At 45.1% G+C, this 17,781-nt stretch overlaps 2 protein-coding genes across 5 annotated transcripts; one reads left to right on the top strand and one right to left on the bottom strand.

Moving 5' to 3' along the window:
• Positions 1-321: 321 nt before the first annotated feature.
• On the top strand, positions 322-3,570 carry CCDC107 (coiled-coil domain containing 107). Of its 3 annotated transcripts, XM_043976440.1 has the most exons (6): positions 322-500; positions 602-735; positions 844-907; positions 994-1,075; positions 1,165-1,271; positions 1,363-3,279. In XM_043976440.1, the coding sequence occupies exons 1-6, from the start codon at positions 386-388 to the stop codon at positions 1,566-1,568; spliced, it is 708 nt and encodes a 235-aa protein (XP_043832375.1). In that variant the 5' UTR covers positions 322-385; the 3' UTR covers positions 1,569-3,279. The 3 variants fall into 3 exon arrangements, with proteins under 3 accessions (XP_043832375.1, XP_043832377.1, XP_043832376.1); XM_043976442.1 differs by lacking the exons at positions 1,165-1,271; positions 1,363-3,279 and adding an exon at positions 3,337-3,570; XM_043976441.1 differs by lacking the exon at positions 1,165-1,271 and having other exon boundaries at positions 1,363-1,536.
• On the bottom strand, positions 1,762-6,982 carry ARHGEF39 (Rho guanine nucleotide exchange factor 39). 2 transcript variants are annotated; one of them, XM_043976439.1, is made up of 9 exons: positions 6,592-6,982; positions 6,182-6,276; positions 5,971-6,091; positions 5,263-5,378; positions 4,097-4,167; positions 3,805-3,933; positions 3,429-3,658; positions 2,048-2,136; positions 1,762-1,895 (listed from the first exon to the last, which is right to left on the bottom strand). In XM_043976439.1, the coding sequence occupies exons 1-9, from the start codon at positions 6,721-6,723 to the stop codon at positions 1,880-1,882; spliced, it is 999 nt and encodes a 332-aa protein (XP_043832374.1). In that variant the 5' UTR covers positions 6,724-6,982; the 3' UTR covers positions 1,762-1,879. The 2 variants fall into 2 exon arrangements, with proteins under 2 accessions (XP_043832374.1, XP_043832373.1); XM_043976438.1 differs by lacking the exon at positions 1,762-1,895 and having other exon boundaries at positions 2,020-2,136; positions 6,592-6,977.
• Positions 6,983-17,781: the final 10,799 nt, after the last annotated feature.

Raw genomic sequence — 17,781 nt, 5'->3', positions numbered from 1 at the left:
TGGTTGAGGGGCACATACAGAATTTATATAGTTCGAAGATCACACAGCCTTTTATAGTGTGGTTAGAATGATAATAACTTATAGTCTTCTTAAACTGAGCTTTCTACTTGACGACAAAATTATAAAGGTAACATATCGGGGAAAAGTCATCGAAAGAAACAGTAACCCTGGAGAATTTGAGAGAAAAAGGAGTCCAGCATGCATCGGGAGTGCAGTTAGGTGAATACATTATGGAAATGAGTGCATTAGCTACACTTCCTCAGCTCGCACCATTGGGAGGGGCAGGCGCACGTGCGTATGTCGTCACGGGTTACGTCCCTGCGTCTGCCCCCACGCTGCTCGGCACTTCTGGCTTGCGAGTCGCGGCTCGCGCCCTCCTCCCGAAATGCCGGCCCCGGGACCCTGTGGCCCCGCATTGCTGCCGGCTGCGCTGGCGCTGCTCCTCATGGTCGCGGCGCTCCGGGTCTTCGAGGGCGGCGCGGGGCCGCGGCCCCCCGCAGGTAATGGGCAGCGGGAGGAAGAGAGGGAAGGGGCGCCAGCGGAGGTAGACCTCCCGGGGCCACTCGCCCGTCGTGACCCCGCCTGTGGCCTCGTTCTGCAGGGGAGCCAGCCCCAGAGAGGCTGCGGAGGACGCTGGAGGAGCCGCGGGAGGCGGGCCGGGCGTGGGGGCCGCTGCCCCTGGGAGCCTTGTACGCCGTGGGTGTCCTGGCCTTCGTGCTGCGCCGGTGTCTGCAGGTGCGGGGCCGGGAGGGGCCGGGCTGGCGCCGGGAGGGGCCGCCACGGTCCAGCGCAGGCCCCTAGGTGTGGTGTGGTAGGGGACCGACCTGCCCTACCTCGTTGTAGGAACAAGATGAGGCCGAAGTTGCCCCGGAGGTGAAGCCCGCCGAGAAGGAGCTTTTGCACAGAGGTGAGGGCCGAGGGGTGTGCGGAGCGGGGGGAGGGGCCGGTGGGCGGATGGAAGTCAGGTGGTAAACATTGTCTCCGACTTCCCAGAAGAGCAGCTGGCTCAGCAACTGGCGAAGACGGAGCAACTCCTGGGTGGCCTGCTGGACCAGCTGGACCCTCTGTTTGAGCGGTGAGAACTGGTGGGTCCAGGCCGGGATGAGGGTGGCAGCTGGGGCATGGAAGAAGGCAGGTAGGAGGCCTGACTGGGCATCTCTGCAGTGTGGAAGCCCTGGCTGGAGCCCAGCAGGACCTGCTGACCTTAAGGCTTCAGACCATCAGCCAGCTGTTAAAGGACAAGGGGCTGGACACCACTGTTGCTTCCCAAGGTAGGGGCCCTTGGGGTAAACTGTCAGATGTTTGGTGTCTGATGTTATCTGATTTGAGGACTCATGCTGCCCCCTTCCCCCCCATACACAGAGTACATCCCCCCTATCCATGAGGACCTGAGTGCTGAGGAAGATGATGACAATGATCTTCAGACCTGGGGCTGGGGGGAGGAACCTGAGGAGGGAGTAACTGAGGCTTGGGCTTCAAATGTCTCCTGGGGCCAATTTGGGGAAAAGGGGAAGGAATGGGGACTCAGGAGGAGGAAATGGATTGAAGGGACACAAGTCACACACTGAGAGAGATGGTATAAGATGCAGCCTCATGGGTTAAGGGAATGGTTAACAGTTTTGGAAAACCCCAGTAAGGAATCAAACTCAGATTGGAGGAAGGATCTCTTCCAAGGAGCTGAGATGTTTTAATAAAAAACAAATTTATTCCACTTAAGTATACAAAGTGATCATCGAAAATGTGCTCAGTCAAACATAAATACATCTATCATACACACATCAGCCTATTCTTAAATAGTGGCCAGCCAAACATCCTAGGGGTGCTGAGGCTCCAGAGTAGACGTCCTATATCTAACACAAAACAGCTGTACGGTGCTCTTCTACCTTGTGTGGCTGCTGTAGAGAAAGAACAATAAGTGAGCCTCATCCCCAGTCTATGAATGAGAACATGGGGGTCAGAGAAGGTAGAGTACATAAAAGGTGACAGGAAAGACAACTCTGTATAATGATAAATCAATTGTCACAACAAGGGGAGATTGGAGGCATACCTGATAGCTATAGTCAGGCTACGGTGCCAACGGGACAGTGCCTCTTGATCCTCAGACATGAGCAGCAGCCTTTCATGAGGAAAAGAAAGCTGTGGGGGGGAAGGGGGGAGATGTCTTAAGTTCCTTATCCAGAAAACCCAGTCCTAAAGCTGAAGGCACTGCTCTCTAGGGAAAGGAAAAGTATATGCAATTTAGGGTGGGGATAGCAACTGGACTTGTGATACTACTACTGATAGGGGGAACTTCCAGGTGAGGAAATTAAAAATACAGGTCTCTATCTTCTCTACAATTTACAGCCTCACAGAGTTGTCTGAAGTATTGGCAAATTATAACGTGGGCTAAACTGTTTTCTGTACTTTTCTAAAACATTATAAAGACCAATACTTAGCTTAGAGCAGCACAAAAACAGACAGCAGTCCACTTGCCAACCCCTGGTCTAGGGTTAAGTGATTTACCCAGAGTGATCAATATGTTTGTGTCAGGTGGGACTTGAATCCATGTCTTAACTGGTTCAAAGGCTAGCTCTCTATTCACTGAACCACACTGCCTGTCATTTATAGAATGTGGTGGTGGTAGTAAATAAGAGTTAAGGTCTGAGCTATGTGGAAAGAGAAAGGCTTCAGTCCTTAACCCCTGGACAAGACTTAAGGGAAGAATGTATATAGTTTTTGAGCTGGAAGAATCCTCAAGAGGTTGTCCAGTCCAGTCCCCTAATTTTACAAATGGGGAAACTGAGGTTCAGAGTTGCTATGACTTGCTCAAATTCACACAGTAGCTAGTAGAAGTGGGGCTGAAGCCCAGGTCTCCTGATTCCTCTGTGTCCCTATACAATGTCTATAAGATTTTTTTGTTTGTTTTTTGTGGGGGCAGTGAGGGTTAAATGATTTGCCTAGGGTCACACAGCTAGTAAGTATCAAGTGTCTGAGGCAGAATTCAGGTCCTCCTGAAATCCAGGGCCAGTGTTTTATCCACTGTGCCACCAAGCTGCCCCTGAGAATTTTGGTGTTTTTTTTTTGTTTTGGGGATTTTTTGTCTGTAAGTTTTTAAAGAAATTCCTAAAGATGGATCTAAACATGTTACTCAGGGAAGTCTGGGGCCCCATCTGTCTTTTAGGAATGTCAGATTGGCTAGTGTGCCCTCTACAAATCCAGGCTTGATTTATTGTTCTGTTGATTGTCTAGACTTAAAGTGATGGATGTTAATAATGATTAAACTTAAAATTTTGCCATGCATCTGTTTTGGGGTGTTTTGTTTTTTTTAAGAGCAGATGTTTAACATTTACCTTGCAGGAGGAGGTAGTTGCAGGCCTGACCTAAGGGCTGGGAATAAAAGAACTGTGGGCCTAACTCTCCATGCCCCTGAACCCAGTCTCATGACTTACACTGAGCAGTCCACCCCCTGCTCCCCCTGAGTGACCAAAGATCCTTTGGAGCCGACACTGGGCCATGGGGTAAAGGGCCTGACAAGCAAAGGTCCCTCCATGCAGGATATGTAACACAGACCGAGGCTTGGCCATCAAAAGTGCATCAGAGAAAAGGAAGAACATTCGAGACTTTGGCTCCCCCTTAGGGGGAACCACTAGTAGCCAGCCCTGCCGAAGGAACCAACGACCTGTGGTGGAGAGAGAGAGAGGGGTTAGCATTGTTTACAAACACCATGGGATGATACTGGGAGTGCTGCTTCTCTGAGAATGATTTTGAGATGTTGAGGGAGGATTCTCAAGGCCAGTGTGGAGCAGGGGTCGTTAGGGCTCTGACCTTTGGTTAGACCTTTAGCCCGACGGCCACTGAGTAAAGTCTGAATACGATGGAGCTGCCGGCCATTCTCCTGTTCTCTACGAATGGCACTAACCTTCTGGACGGCCTCACTCAACTTCTGAGCAGCCCCTAAAATGATACCGCACCCCCATGTCATTTGATTAATAAAGCAACTGGAAATGAGGTAGGAAAGAAGAGGAGGAAAAATGAGACTAGAGAGCAGGGTTCTTCTAATTGTAGGGCCAGCTTTGGAGTGGGGATGTATTAATGATGTCACTCAGGGCAAACGTACTTGTAAGCTGTTGATAGTCTGAGCTGTCAGGACCAGTATTTTCAGCCAAAGCTACAACCAGGTTTTCACATCTGAAACACAAATGGACTGCAGCTTTAGGGATATTAGTCCCAACCAGGTCTGGGAAAAGCAAACTTGTCTAATTATCACTTGTTCAAAGAGCCACCTTTCCACCAGGCATATTGTTAGGGACACATCTGGTTTCTGCATTTCCTGGCTCAGAAGGAATTGGTTTCTGGCAGCTCTGGCTTGAAGCCTTCCTTACTTTTTCTATTTACATGAATCTCGAACTCGCAGTATGTGTTCAAACCTTGTTCTTCCCTCCAGGACTAGAGGGCACTCTTCCCCATTTCCCTTCCTGAAACCTCAGAAGACCACAAGTAACCAAGACAGAATTTCAGAGAGATTTACTAGGGGCAGCTAGGTGGCACAGTGGATAGAGCACCGGCCCTGGAGTCAGGAGTACCTGAGTTCAAATCCGGCCTCAGACACATAACACTTACTAGCTGTGTGACCCTGGGCAAGTCACTTAACCCCAATTGCCTCACTTAAAAAAAACACACAGAGATTTACTGAACTCTAGGGAGAGGGAATGAATACAGAGAATTCTACTAAGGACTGCAGGTTACCAGTCCTTACTTCTCTGAGGTTACTTAAGTTGCTCCCTAAAAACAAAAAAGTTTGTGAAAAGGGCAGCATAACCAGGTATTTGGGTAATTAAATCACAAGATTTCAATGCTCAGTGTTTTGGCAGCCAAAATAGTTTGGCTGAACCTAGTCTTAATAACAGCTGACCTTTAGTGCTTTGAGACTTGCAAAACACTGTACATACTTGGTCTCATTCGATCCTCACAGCAACCCCAATTAGTATGTACTACCAGTCTTATTCCTATTTTATAGATGTGGCCAATTGGCCATTTTACAGGCCAAGAGGGATTAAGTGACTTGCCCAGAGTCACAGTTGGTATCTGAGGCATAATTCTAAATCTTGGTGTTACAGATTTAAGCCAGCACTGCCCACCTCTCCCCGACCATACTCAGGATCACTTCCCAGATGAGGGTATGGAGGTGAAGAAAACAAACACTTGTTCAGAAGTAGGGTAAGGGCTGGTGAAATTAAGTTAGCAATAGAGAAGGAATCAAGATGGAATCAGAGGGTAGCTTACTGTTGGAGACGTTGCAGTGGTAAGGGCAGTAGGTCTGTTAGACGTAGGCCCCCAAACTCAGGACGCCCCTCCTGAAGCTGCACAAACTTTCTGAAACTCTTCTTCCTTAGGCACTTCTGTGTTTAGGTGGGGGTTGGGAAATAAGCAGTTAGAGGGGTACAGGTTGGTGCTCATGCAGCCTTTATGGTTGCTTTGTATATGACTGATCTATCAAGACAATTATTTTCCAGAACTAGGGCCTTGTCTGATTCTACTAGGTGTAGCATAGATCGTGGATTTAGCATAGATAGTGGATTCACAATAAATGTTAAAATATGGAGTGACATGATGGAAAATGCTCTTCAAATCCAGAAAAAAAAAACCAAACGAATATGGATGCAGATTGAACCATACTATTTCTTTTGTTTTTGTTGGTGCTTTTCTTTTTTGAGGTTTTTCCTTTTTGCTCTGATTCTTCTCTCATAATATGACTAATGCAGAAGTATGTTTAATGTTACTGCACATTACTGTACTGTACAGATTACTTGCTGTCTTGGGGAGGGGGGAGAGAGGGAGAAAAATTTGAAACTAGAAATCTTATAAAAACAAATGTTGAAAACTATCTCTACATGTAAGTGGAAAATAATAAAATACTTTTATAATTGAAAAATAAAAATATGGAGTGAACAAATGCCCAGAGTGGGTATATCTCTGAGAAAGTGAGGATACCTGCAGAGTGGCCCCAGACTGCTCCTCATTGGCAGCAAATCGAGTGTAGAGTTCCAAGTGGTGGCTGAATCTTTCTAGGCCCACTCCCCAGTTTCCAGCCTCCAGATGCAGAAGCAGCTCTCTGCAGATGGGACAACACAGACTGTGCCTTCCCTTGGGCACCCCTCCATCCCACCGTCCTCCCACAAATCTCCTTTCTGCCCTTACTCACTGGCTGGCAATATGGATGGATTCCCAGGGTCCAAACACAGCCTGAAGCTCAGCTGGTCGCAGGGTCCCTTTAGCTCTCAAAATGCACAAAAAGTACTGGGGAGGGGAAAGGGAGAGGAACAGGGTAGGCACCCATCTATCTCCCTGGCTGAGGAGTGAAGCAGGGGGACCCGGCCTAACTTTGCAAGACACCTAGAATACTGTCCAGGTACAGGCACTGCCCCCACCACAGACTGGACCAGAGATCATCGTGGGGCTCCCCTGCACAACCCAATCGGTGCCGCACTCCTCACACCCTGTATCTCCCCACCCCCGCCCCTCCTCCTTGCGCCCCGTGCCCACCGGCGCCCGCCCCCCGCCCCACAGAGCCACCCCAGCCGCTGTGGCCCCGCCCCTCCCCTCCGCGCCCACCTGCACCACCAGCCCCAGCTGCTCCTGGTAGCGCAGCTCCGTCTCCAGCAGCTCTCGCGCCGTACGACCTCGCTTCCTCTCCCAGCGGGCTCGCTGCTCGCGCACCGGGCACCGCGGCCCCGGGCTCGACATGGGGGGGAGGGGGTGTGTGGCTGAGCCGGATGCGGACCCAGATGGAAACAATAACAACCCTCCCAACCACCCCCAGAGATGGGGCACTTGATCACCTGGAAAAAGAGACCCTAACTTCCCCGCTCCCTGCACGAGTCCACGTTAGGCGCGAGCTCACCCCTGTACACCAAATGCCATAGGTGCCGGCACCGGCCAGGATTCAAATTCCAACCGCCACCAAAAGGAGGCGGGACCGAGGAAAGGCGGGGATGGCCATAGGAATTCTGCACCGCGCCCCCTGTCGCTTCGGAGGCCAAGACATCGCCGATACTGCGCATGTATGAAGACGGCCAAGGGCGGCCCGCGCATTCCCCACCTCTTCCCCTCTGAGTTTTCCTCTCTGCGCATGCGTACACCCCTCTCTTCCCCCCTCCCCCCAGGCCCTGTCTTTAGTGGAGTTAATCTGAAATGCGGGGTGGGGGGGCAACCTTCCTCTCCGCTGCACGCCAGAATTTGGCTCTATCCAATGGGTTGAGGTCCGGAAGTGTAGTCGTTTGGGATTTTACGGTGGGAGCAAAGTTGCCTAGTGGTTCAATCTCCGTTTTACCGATGGGGAGCACGAGTTTCAGATTGGCTGGGTGATTTTTTCAGTGTCACACAGCTAGCAAGTGGAGCAGGGAGGACTTTAATCCCGGGCCTTCTGACCCCTTGCCAATGTTATCCCATTAATTCAATTATATTCAACATTTATCAGCTGCCTTAGAGTCAAAGAAAGAGGAGGTCTCAGTTTCCAGGGACATTAAGCATGTTCTTGGAGCTGACCCAACGGACTTTGCCCTGGGTCCAAGGCTATCCTGTTACTGCTTTCTAAACTTGATTGGCTCCTAAAGCCCAGTTAGCTGAAGACACCTAAGTTCCTGCCTTTCCTGTTACTTAAGTCTGCCCTCTGGGTACGGAGATCTACCACACCCGTTGGCTAATTAGTTGCCTACTTCCTCCAGTTGCCACTCTGTGCTGCTGTTCTTAAAACCAGAACCCACATTTCTTCCTTCCTTTCTTTGCCCCCTCAAAGTGTGATCACACACAAGTCAGACCACAAGAAAGCTCTTTGTTTTTGCTCACAAGCAATTTGCTACACAAGTAGCGAGGGTAAGGATGCTGGAAATCAAAATAATGGGATTTAGAACCAGGGAGAATAATGAGAATTTCATCCAACCTTCTCATTTTACAGAGGTGGAAACTGGCATGCAGTGATTTGCCTAAAGTCAGAGGAAAGCGGTAGCAGAACAGTGATTCCAAATCCATGTCCTTTTAGATGCACATCTATTGGGGAAAATAGCTAAATAAAATATTGTACATGAATATAATGGAATATTACTGTGCTGTAAGACATGATGAATGTGAGAGATACAAAAAGGCAGGGAACACAAATGTATGAACTGATAAAGAGGGAAGTAAGTGGAGCCAAGAATATACTACAATACAATAAAAATATAAAAGAACTACAAACAAAACTGAATTCCACAAAATTATACAGAACAAGTATATTTCAAAAGAAGAGATGAGGAGAAACTCCCACCTCAAATCCTTTCAGAGGTGGGAGGTTAAAGTGATGTACATTGTATTTTTTTCCAATGTATTGATCAGTTAAACTGATCCCCCCCCCTTTTTTTAGTCTTTATAAAAATTGTTATATGAGATGGCTCTGGAAGTAGGGAGAGATAAAGATACTGGGGAAAACTATACATGTAAGAAGTCAAAACATCAATAAAAATGTATTTAAAAAAACAAGCAGCCCAAGTCTTCAGTCTCCATATGCAATGCCCTGTGTGCCATGCTGTGCTGTCTTCAACGAAATGTATAGAAGAAAACCACCCAGAAGTAGGCTGGATGGTATTCAAATTTCCCAAGCTATCAACTCTTTTTTTTTTTTTTATCACCCTTAAAGATTTACAGAGCATTTTCCTCACCACCCTGTGAGGTAAGTAATGTAAATATTCAACTCAAACGAACATTAAGTCTTATTCGATACCCATTTTGGAGATGAGGAAATGAGGCTCAGAAAGTGTACTTAACATCACTGATACCACTAGAACTGAAACCCAGGTTTTCTGATTCCAAATCCAATAGGCCAAGATGCCTCTCTTAAAAATAGCTCGTTTCTACTGTATTTTAAAGTTTGACAATTCAGTTTTCTCACAGCAACCCTCTGAGGCAGATAATACATGTGTTATTATTTTTTTTTAGAGGCAATGAGGGTTAAGTGACTTGCCCAGGGTCACACAGCTAGTAAGTGTCAAGTGTCTGAGGCTGGATTTGAACTCAGGTCCTCCTGAATCCAAGGCCAGTGCTTTATCCACTGCGCTACCTAGCCGCCCCCAATACATGTATTATTAAACCCATTTTCTCTAAGAAAAACTCAATGATCCAACAGGGAAAAATGTATCTGAAATCAGAAAGACCTAGGTTTAAATCCCACCACTGAGACTTAGCTGTACTACTAAGGGCAAGTCACTTAAAATCCCTGAGCCTCAGACAATTCTGTAAGATGATATATAATTAAAGGTTTTTAACCTTTTTCTATATATATGTTCACATATATAGACACCTTTGGGAGCCTGGTGATGCCTTCTCAGAATTATGTTTTTAAATGCATATAAGGAAATATATAGTATTACAAAGGAAACTAATGATATTGAAGTAGAGTTCACATATATACACACATACTTATATATGTACACACATACATATATATATATTTTTTTTTAAGTTCACAGACCCCAGGTTAAGAACCCCAATAATAAGGCATTTTTTTCTTGCTAATGCTCCTGGGTCCAGTTGAGCCCCATGGGTCTCTCTAGGCTTGAAGCCCAAGTATATTCCTCTCTGGCAGGACCCTCAAATAGAATGGTATCTTCCTAGCACCAAAGTCCCTCCAGACTGACTTGGGGTTCACCTGGATACTCTGGAGGAGAGAATTTGTCTTTTCCACCACCCGAGGCTCACTTTCTGGAAGTCTCATGATTGACTGCAGGCTGGCTTTGAGTGATCTACCCACATTCCTACTAAATCCCTTGACTAATAACTGACTAATACTTCCCCACATATTTGAAGGATCTGTGATTTCATTGCTTCGGGTATTACTTCTACTAATGCAGATCACAAACTTTCTATGCCTTAATTTTACAAGTTTAGTACGGTGATGTAGTTAAAAAAAAAAAAAGTCTTACACACTTGGTTCCCAAGTTTGGAGTCAGGGAGCCTCTCTAAATTTAGCTGCTCTGGTCCTTGGACATCAGGCTTACATTCTGCTTTAAAGGTTTGTCCTCAAAGTCCTTCCAGCTGGGAAGGACCTGTTGGAGCATGCTTTCGCCTGGTATAGCCTTCCAGAATCCAGGTTCACCTCCCCACCGGGAGAAGGAATCTTGGAGGAGGAGGAGGAATTAAAAAAAAAAAAAAAGCTTCTTACTCAGACACATAAGGCTATCCATAATCTAGTTCCAACGTGTCTAGTTTTTTCTTATGCTTTCCTAACTATCCAGCCAAACTGGTCCACTCTGCTCCTCTTTCTTATCCTTACCTCTCTTGTCTCTTCCCTTTTGCTTATGCTATCCCCGATGCCTAGAGTGGACATGCCCTCCACCCCATGGTCCCTCTCCATCTGTTGAAGGTCCCTCTTTTCCTTCAAGGCTCAATTCAAATGTCACACCCCTCCCCCCCATTACGCCTTTCTTTCTTTTTTTCTTTCTTTCTTTCTTTCTTTCTTTCTTTCTTTCTTTCTTTCTTTCTTTCTTTCTTTCTTTCTTTCTTTCTTTCTTTCTTTCTTTCTTTCTTTCTTTCTTTCTTTCTTTCTTTCTTTCTTTCTTTCTTTTTGCGGGGCAATGAGGGTTAAGTGACTTGCCCAGGGTCACACAGCTAGTAAATGTCAAGTGTCTGAGGCCAAGTTTGAACTCAAGTCCTCCTGAATCCAGGGCCGGTGCTTTATCCACTGCACCATCTAACTGCCCCCCCCCATTATACCTTTCTTAATTCACTTCCCCCATTTCTCCCCCAAATCACCAGCCAAATTAGGGTAGCCAGAATACTCCTTGTTCCCCATTGCTACTTGTAGACTCTCCCTCTACTAACACCATTCTCTTCCTTTGAGATTCATTCCATGCAAATTCATCACCCAGTCAAGATGCTGATAGCTGTTATCTACCATCTCCTGAGACACTCCCTTTCCTTCCTGAATAAGTTCAATGCCAGGATCACAGTCTTTTCCCCCTCACAACCTCTGCCCTTATACTAGAGGATTTCCAATATGCATATCGATACTCCCTCAAACACCCTAATTTCCTAGCTCTTCGATCTCCTCCAAACCAATGACCTGGGCAGCTAGGTGGCCCAGTGGATAAAGCACCAACCCTGGATTCAGGAGGACCTGAGTTCAAATCTGGCCTCAGATACTTGACACTTACTAGCTGTGTGACCCTGGGCAAGTCACATAACCCTCATTGCCCCCCCCCAAAACCAACAACCCCAAAACAACAACAAAACAAACAAAAAACCCAATGACCTACTTACTCCTTCCCTCCACTTCAGCCACACACTGAGACAGTCATATCCTTGACCTTGCCATGACCTACAAGTGTTCCACTTCCATGTCCATGAATTTACTCTTCTCCCTCCTCATCTCACATCACTTCATCATCTCTGCTTTTACCCATGTCTCACATGAAGAGGTGGCCTGTTTCCTTGCCAAATCACATAGGATCCCATTCCATCCCATCTTCTTCAGCAGATTTTCCACTCTATCATTCCCTCTCTATCGCTAAATTTCAGTCTTTCACTGTCTCCTGGCTACAAATCAAACTCATGTCTCTCCACAAAATCCTTAAAAAACCCCCAAAACCCCTCACTTGGTTTGCCTATCCCCTCTAGTTACCATCCTATATCTTCCTGCCCTTTTATAATTGGTTGTCTCCATTCCCCTTTTTCTCACTCTTTTCAGCTCTCTACAATCTGGTTTCCAACCTCATCATTTAGCTGAAAAAGCTCTCTCCCAAGTTACCAGTGTTCTCTTTTTTGCGTGTGTGTGACACAATTGGGGTTAAGTGACTTGCCCAGGGTCACACAGCTAGTAAGTGTCAAATGTCTGAGGCCGGATTTGAACTCAGGTACTCCTGACTCCAGGGCCAGTGCTCTATCCACTTCGCCACCTAGCTGCCCCCACCAGTGTTCTTTTAATGATCAAATCTATTGATTTCCCCCTCAGTTTTCGTCCTCCATATTTCGTCCTCCTTCACCTCTCTGTCCCCTCTGACACTGTCCATCATCCTGTTCTCCTTGATACTTTTCTTCTCTTTAGTTTTTTGTAGCATTTCTGTCTCCTGTTTCTCCTACCTGTCTGACCACTCCTCAGCCTCTTTTTCCTGGATCTTCATCTGGTCATACTCAATAATGGGGGGGGGGGTTGGTATCCTCACAAAGTCCTAGTCCCTTGTTTTCCTCCATACTATTTTATTTGATGCTCTCATCAGATGCCATAGATTCAATCAACAATGAATTGTCATTATCATTTTATACAGATGACCCTCAGATCTATTTATTCAGTCCTATCCTCTTTCCTTGACATCATCACCAACTGCTTATTGGATATCTCAAACCAGATATTCTATAAACATCTCAAACTCAAGATGTTTGTTTCTCCAAAACAGAACTAATTTTCTTTCTTCCCAGACCCTTATTTCTTCCTAATTTCCCTGTTATTATCTAGAGCACTACCATTCCTGGTCACTAAGGCTCATGACCTCTCTTCTCCTCAACTTGAATTCATATCACATATTCAATCTATTGCCAAGCTCTTCATTTCTATTTCTGCACCATCTCTCATATATTTTCCATTGTTCCATTCATTCACACAAGCACAATGGTACAATGGTACAAGTCCTCATTGCTTCTCATCTTGACAACTGCAATAACTTTCTAGATGTTGGCCCTGCCTCATGTCTCTCCCCACTCTACTTAGCTGCCAAAGTGATCTTTCTAAAGCAATCTGACCATGTCAGTCCCTGTTCAATAAACTCCAATGGCTCTCTATTCCTTCAGGATTAAATGTAAAATCCTCTGTTTAGCTTTTTTTTGTTGTTGTTTTTGGTTTTTTGGTTTTGTTCTTTTGCAGGGCAGTGAGGGTTAAGTGACTTGCCCAGGGTCACATAGCTAGTAAGTGTCAAGTGTCTGAGGCCGGATTTGAACTCAGGTCCTCCTGAATCCAGGGCTACTGCTTTATCCACTAGGCCACCTAGCTGCCCCCCATCATTGCATTTCTACAGTATTTCTTGGACATTAAATCTGATTCTGGAGCCTAGTCTTGTAGCCAGAGAAGAAAGATGTCTTGGATAGGGAAAGCCTTGGAAGTTGCCTCATGGGTAACCCCAAGTTCTAGAGTCTTGGAATCTTTTCTTCTAGTTAAAGAGGGATTTCCTATATATCATTATCCTGAAATCTAGCCCTCTTGCCATAAAAAGGAATATTGGGCAGCCTTGGCATCTGCAGTGAGAATAGTCTCCAATTTTGAGAGTCCTAGAATTCAACCAGACAAAGGAGATTTCCCAGGCCCGGAGATTTCTTGGTCAACCCAAGTGTTGGATTGCCTTGTTAGTATACCCAAGTTTGAAAGTTTGGATCTGAGTTTCTGAGAGAGAGTCTTTCCTAATCTTTGTGTATCCTAGTGAAAGAAGAGGATTGGCTACATGGCTCCTGCAGCCATGGAACAGGAAGGGTTAAAGCCATGACTTCAAGGTCAAGAGATCATTACTTGGCCACACCTTCTATTCCCAGGAACGAATCAGATAGTGAAGGTCTAGGGGCTCATCTATACAACCATTCCAAAGTATGTGCTTTCTGGAAAGTCCAAACCACAGGGGGCAGGCACTATGAGAATAGAAAATGCAGAGACCCACCAGGATGCCAAAGAGATCACAATGACAACCCCAAGTTGAATCTCTTCTGAAGAGAAGTGCTGTGAGTGTATCACAGGTTTTTAGGACTTCTCTGAGATCTTTGCATTTTCTGTATTTACTGTTGAGGGAAGTAAATGCTGTTGTGGAAATGTGTTTAAAAATCTCCTATTTAGTTGTAAACTGATTCAAACATTCTGTAGAGAAATTTGGAACTGTGGCCAAAGGGCTACAGGACCATGCATACTCTTTGACCTAGTAATACCACTACTAGGTCGGTATCCAAAAAAAGATAAAAAACAAAAAGTTGAATTCGAAATTGAGGAGATGTCCATCAATTAGGGAATGGCTGAACAAATTGTGGGATGAGATTACGATGGAACACTATTGTGCTATAAGAAATGTCGAGCAGGCTGCGATCAGAAAAACCTGGAAAGACAAGAGCTGATGCAAAGTGAAGTGTACTGTATACAAAGTAACAGCAATATTGTAAGATGATCAGCTGTGAATGACTTAGCTATTTTCAGCAATGCAAGGATCCAAGACAACTGAAGGACTTATGAAAAATGCATTCCATCGCCAGAGAAAGAACTGATGGTGTCTGAATACAGATTGAAGCGTAATTTTTTTTAGTTCCTTTTTCTAAAGGGTTTTTTTTTTTTGTCTGTGTTCTTTCGCAACCTGACTGATGTGGAAATGGTTTGCATGACCACACGTAAACTTTTTTTAAAATCTCCTTTTTATTTCAACTGAAAATATTAAAAAATAAATACTTCTCTAGTCTAAGTCTTTTGCACACTTTTCCCTTAGGAAAATAGATGAAGGATCATAGTGCTATTTCTCTCTTATCTTATCCTCCCCTCTTTCTAACTCCTCTGTTCTGTCCAGGGACCACCATCTTCCCAGTCACCAGAGCTCTCAACCTAAGTGTCATCCTCCATCTCTCTCTCTCTCAGCCCATATCCAAGTCAAGTCCTTTTGTTTCTGTCTCTGTAACATCTCTCAAATATTCCCTTTTCTTTTTTATTTTTTTTTAGTGAGGCAATTGGGGTTAAGTGACTTGCCCAGGGTCACACAGCTAGTAAGTGTTAAGTGTCTGAGGCCGGATTTGAACTCAGGTACTCCTGACTCCAGGGCCGGTGCTCTATCCACTGCGCCACCTAGCTGCCCCTTGTTTGGCTTTTAAAAGCCTTCATAACCTGACCCTCTCCTACCTCCTTACCACTCTTCTTATGCCTTACTCCCAGGGGCAGCTAGGTGGTGCAGTGGATAGAGCACCTGCCCTGGAGTCAGGAGGACCTGAGTTCAAATCTCTCCTCAGACACTTACTAGCTGTGTGACCTGGGCAAGTCACTTAACCCCAATTACCTTAAATATCCATTCCAGTGGTCCTGATCTATATCCTGCCACATGGTCCTCTTTGAGAAGGAAGGACAAACAACATCCTTTACTCCCCAGCTTGTTTGCTCTCTGGTCCTTAATAAATGCCACTTAGGCATTGTCTTGGTCAGGTCCTTGCCTTCTCCATTCCCTGAGGCAATTGGTCTAGATGATAAATACCCTTTTTTGTTATTCAGAAAGGAAAGGATTGTGACATTAATATTTATACTGAATCGAAGAGATACTAGATGTCTTAGTGAATAGAGTGCTGCACCGGAGTCAAGAAGACCTGAATTCAAATCTTGCAACAGATACTAGCTATATAACCCTGGGAAAGCCAGTTAACCTTTGTTGGCCTCAGTTTCCTTAACTATAAAATGGGGTTAATAGCAAGCACCTACCTCTCAAGGTTGTTGTAAGAATCACATGAGATATTATTTGTAAAGTGCTTAACACAATGTCTAGAATAAGTTTTATATGTGTAAATATACCTGCATACATTTATATACATATATGTGCATGTATGCATTTGTGCATATACATGTGTATATGCATAATATATTTGTATGTGTGTATATTGCTGTTGGGTGAAATAGATGCTGTGGCAGAAGTATGTTTATGTGTGTATATGCACATCTATATAATAATATATATGCATGTGTATGCATGTATATATTTATATGCACATACACACATATATTACACATGCTTACACAACATTTATTTCACCCAATAGTAATATATATGTGTTATATAAATGCTTCCTTCCTTCCTCCTTAATCCAAAACTGTATTTTAACATATTATAGCTTTTTCCTTGTTCATATTCCTATAATTGTCACCTCAAATTGTCTTGCAGTAGAGAGACCTATAATAGGGTATGGTGAGGGGGGGCATTCCAGTTTGAACATTTCTCCCTCTGAGTAAGAATGCTTGGATTTAGAATCATGTTAAGTTGAATTAAATTGTTTCTGGCAGTCTTTTGCCTAAAACTCAGAGTATAGTGTTAATAGGGTTTTTTTTTTCTTCCTTTGACACTGCCTTAGACCCCAAATGATTTTTTTCTCTTTACCTTGAGTAAGACTCATGTGGAAGCAGAGGATCCCGTTGCCCACATTTGTGGATACCTAGATACAAGTTATGCTTGGGAGATTATCCTAGAATAACTCTGGGAGGGAGCCATTGGCCAAAAGAGAAAATGACCTCTTTGAGAGTCAGCCCCTGAGACAGAACCTTGTTTATTCCAGCCAGGGCCCTGGATCATAGGGTGCACCATAGTTCTTTATCTCTTTGTCCTTCCTTCTATTCGATTGTATTCTCCCTGAAGACAGGATCCATATCCTATTTATCTGTGTAGCTCCAGCACAGGGCTCTGCAGACAGGAGGTGCTTAATGACTAGGTATAACTCTCTTCCCTCTTCCCAAATAAGGAAGGGAATATGAATATGAATCATGACCCCGCAAAGTAATTTGACCTGATATTCACTCTCAAGCTTCAACAAAAGACAACTTCTTGCTTTTATAATGCCTCCTATTTGGAGAGCACTGTGCTAGCCACTGGGGGAGATAGAATGCCCGGTCTCTACCTTCTTGTGCTAATAGGAGGATATGACACATACACAACTAACTACTGTAGAATACAAAATGGAACACCATAAGTACTTGAGAACTGCAGCTTCAAGCCCTGAGAGGAAAAGATCATCATATCTTTCCCCTCCAAATCAACTCCTCTCCCTAGTTCCCCTTCCTCTGCCAATGACATGATCATTCTCTCAGTCGTCCAGGCTTGAAGCCTCCACATCATCTCTGACATCTCTCTCCTCGGGCCTATACATCAAATCAATTGCCAAGTCCTGTGGATTCTTTCTCTGTGGTATCTCCCCTGCATCCTCCTCCTCCTCCTCCTCCTCCTCCTTCTTCTTCTTCTTCATTGACTCCTGCCTGGATTCTTGCCTTCTCACAGATCTCTTGCCTCCCAATCTCTTCCCCTTTCAATCTGTTCTACACAGAATTACCAAATTAATTTCTTCAGTCATGGCTCTGATCATGTCACTACCATGCTTAGAAACCCCTATTGCCTACTGAATAAAATCCAAATTCCTTAGCCTGGCATTCAGGCCCTCTACAGTCTGACTGCAACCTACTTCTCCAATCTTATCTCCCATTAATACCCTTCATGTATTCTATATTCCAACCCCATTACTGTCCTAGGCTTCAGCCTCAGAGTTTTAGCCCCCTTCTGTTCCCTATACCTGAAAGCCTTTCTTCTTAGTTCAGTCTCTTAGTATCCTACCCATCCTTCTAGGTCCATTTCTTTTCTTTTTTTTTTTTTTTTGCGGGGCAATGGGGGTTAAGTGACTTGCCCAGGGTCACACAGCTAGTAAATGTCAAGTGTCTGAGGCCGGATTTGAACTCAGGTACTCCTGAATCCAGGGCCCGTGCTCTATCCACTGCGCCACCTAGCCGCCCCCTTCTAGGTCCATTTCAAACACTGCTTTCTTTGTGACTCTTTCCCTGATTCCTTGGATTGTTGCGTGTGTTTTTTCACAAGCCTAAAATACATTCTTTCCTCACCTAGCTGGCCCAATAGAAAGAACATTAGGCCTCAAGTCAGAAAGACCTGAGTTCAGATCCTAATTCAGACACTTAATAGTTGTGTGACCCTGATCAAGTCACTTAACCTCTGCCTACCTTAATTTCCCCTTCTATAAAATGGAGATAATAATAGCACCTACCTCCCAGGGTTGTTGTGAAGATTA

Source organism: Dromiciops gliroides, chromosome 1, assembly GCF_019393635.1.
Source record: "Dromiciops gliroides isolate mDroGli1 chromosome 1, mDroGli1.pri, whole genome shotgun sequence".
In the NCBI taxonomy this organism is placed as follows: Eukaryota; Metazoa; Chordata; class Mammalia; order Microbiotheria; family Microbiotheriidae; genus Dromiciops; species Dromiciops gliroides.
Note: the sequence above shows the minus strand (reverse complement) of the source record. Positions and strands in the feature narration are given on the sequence as shown.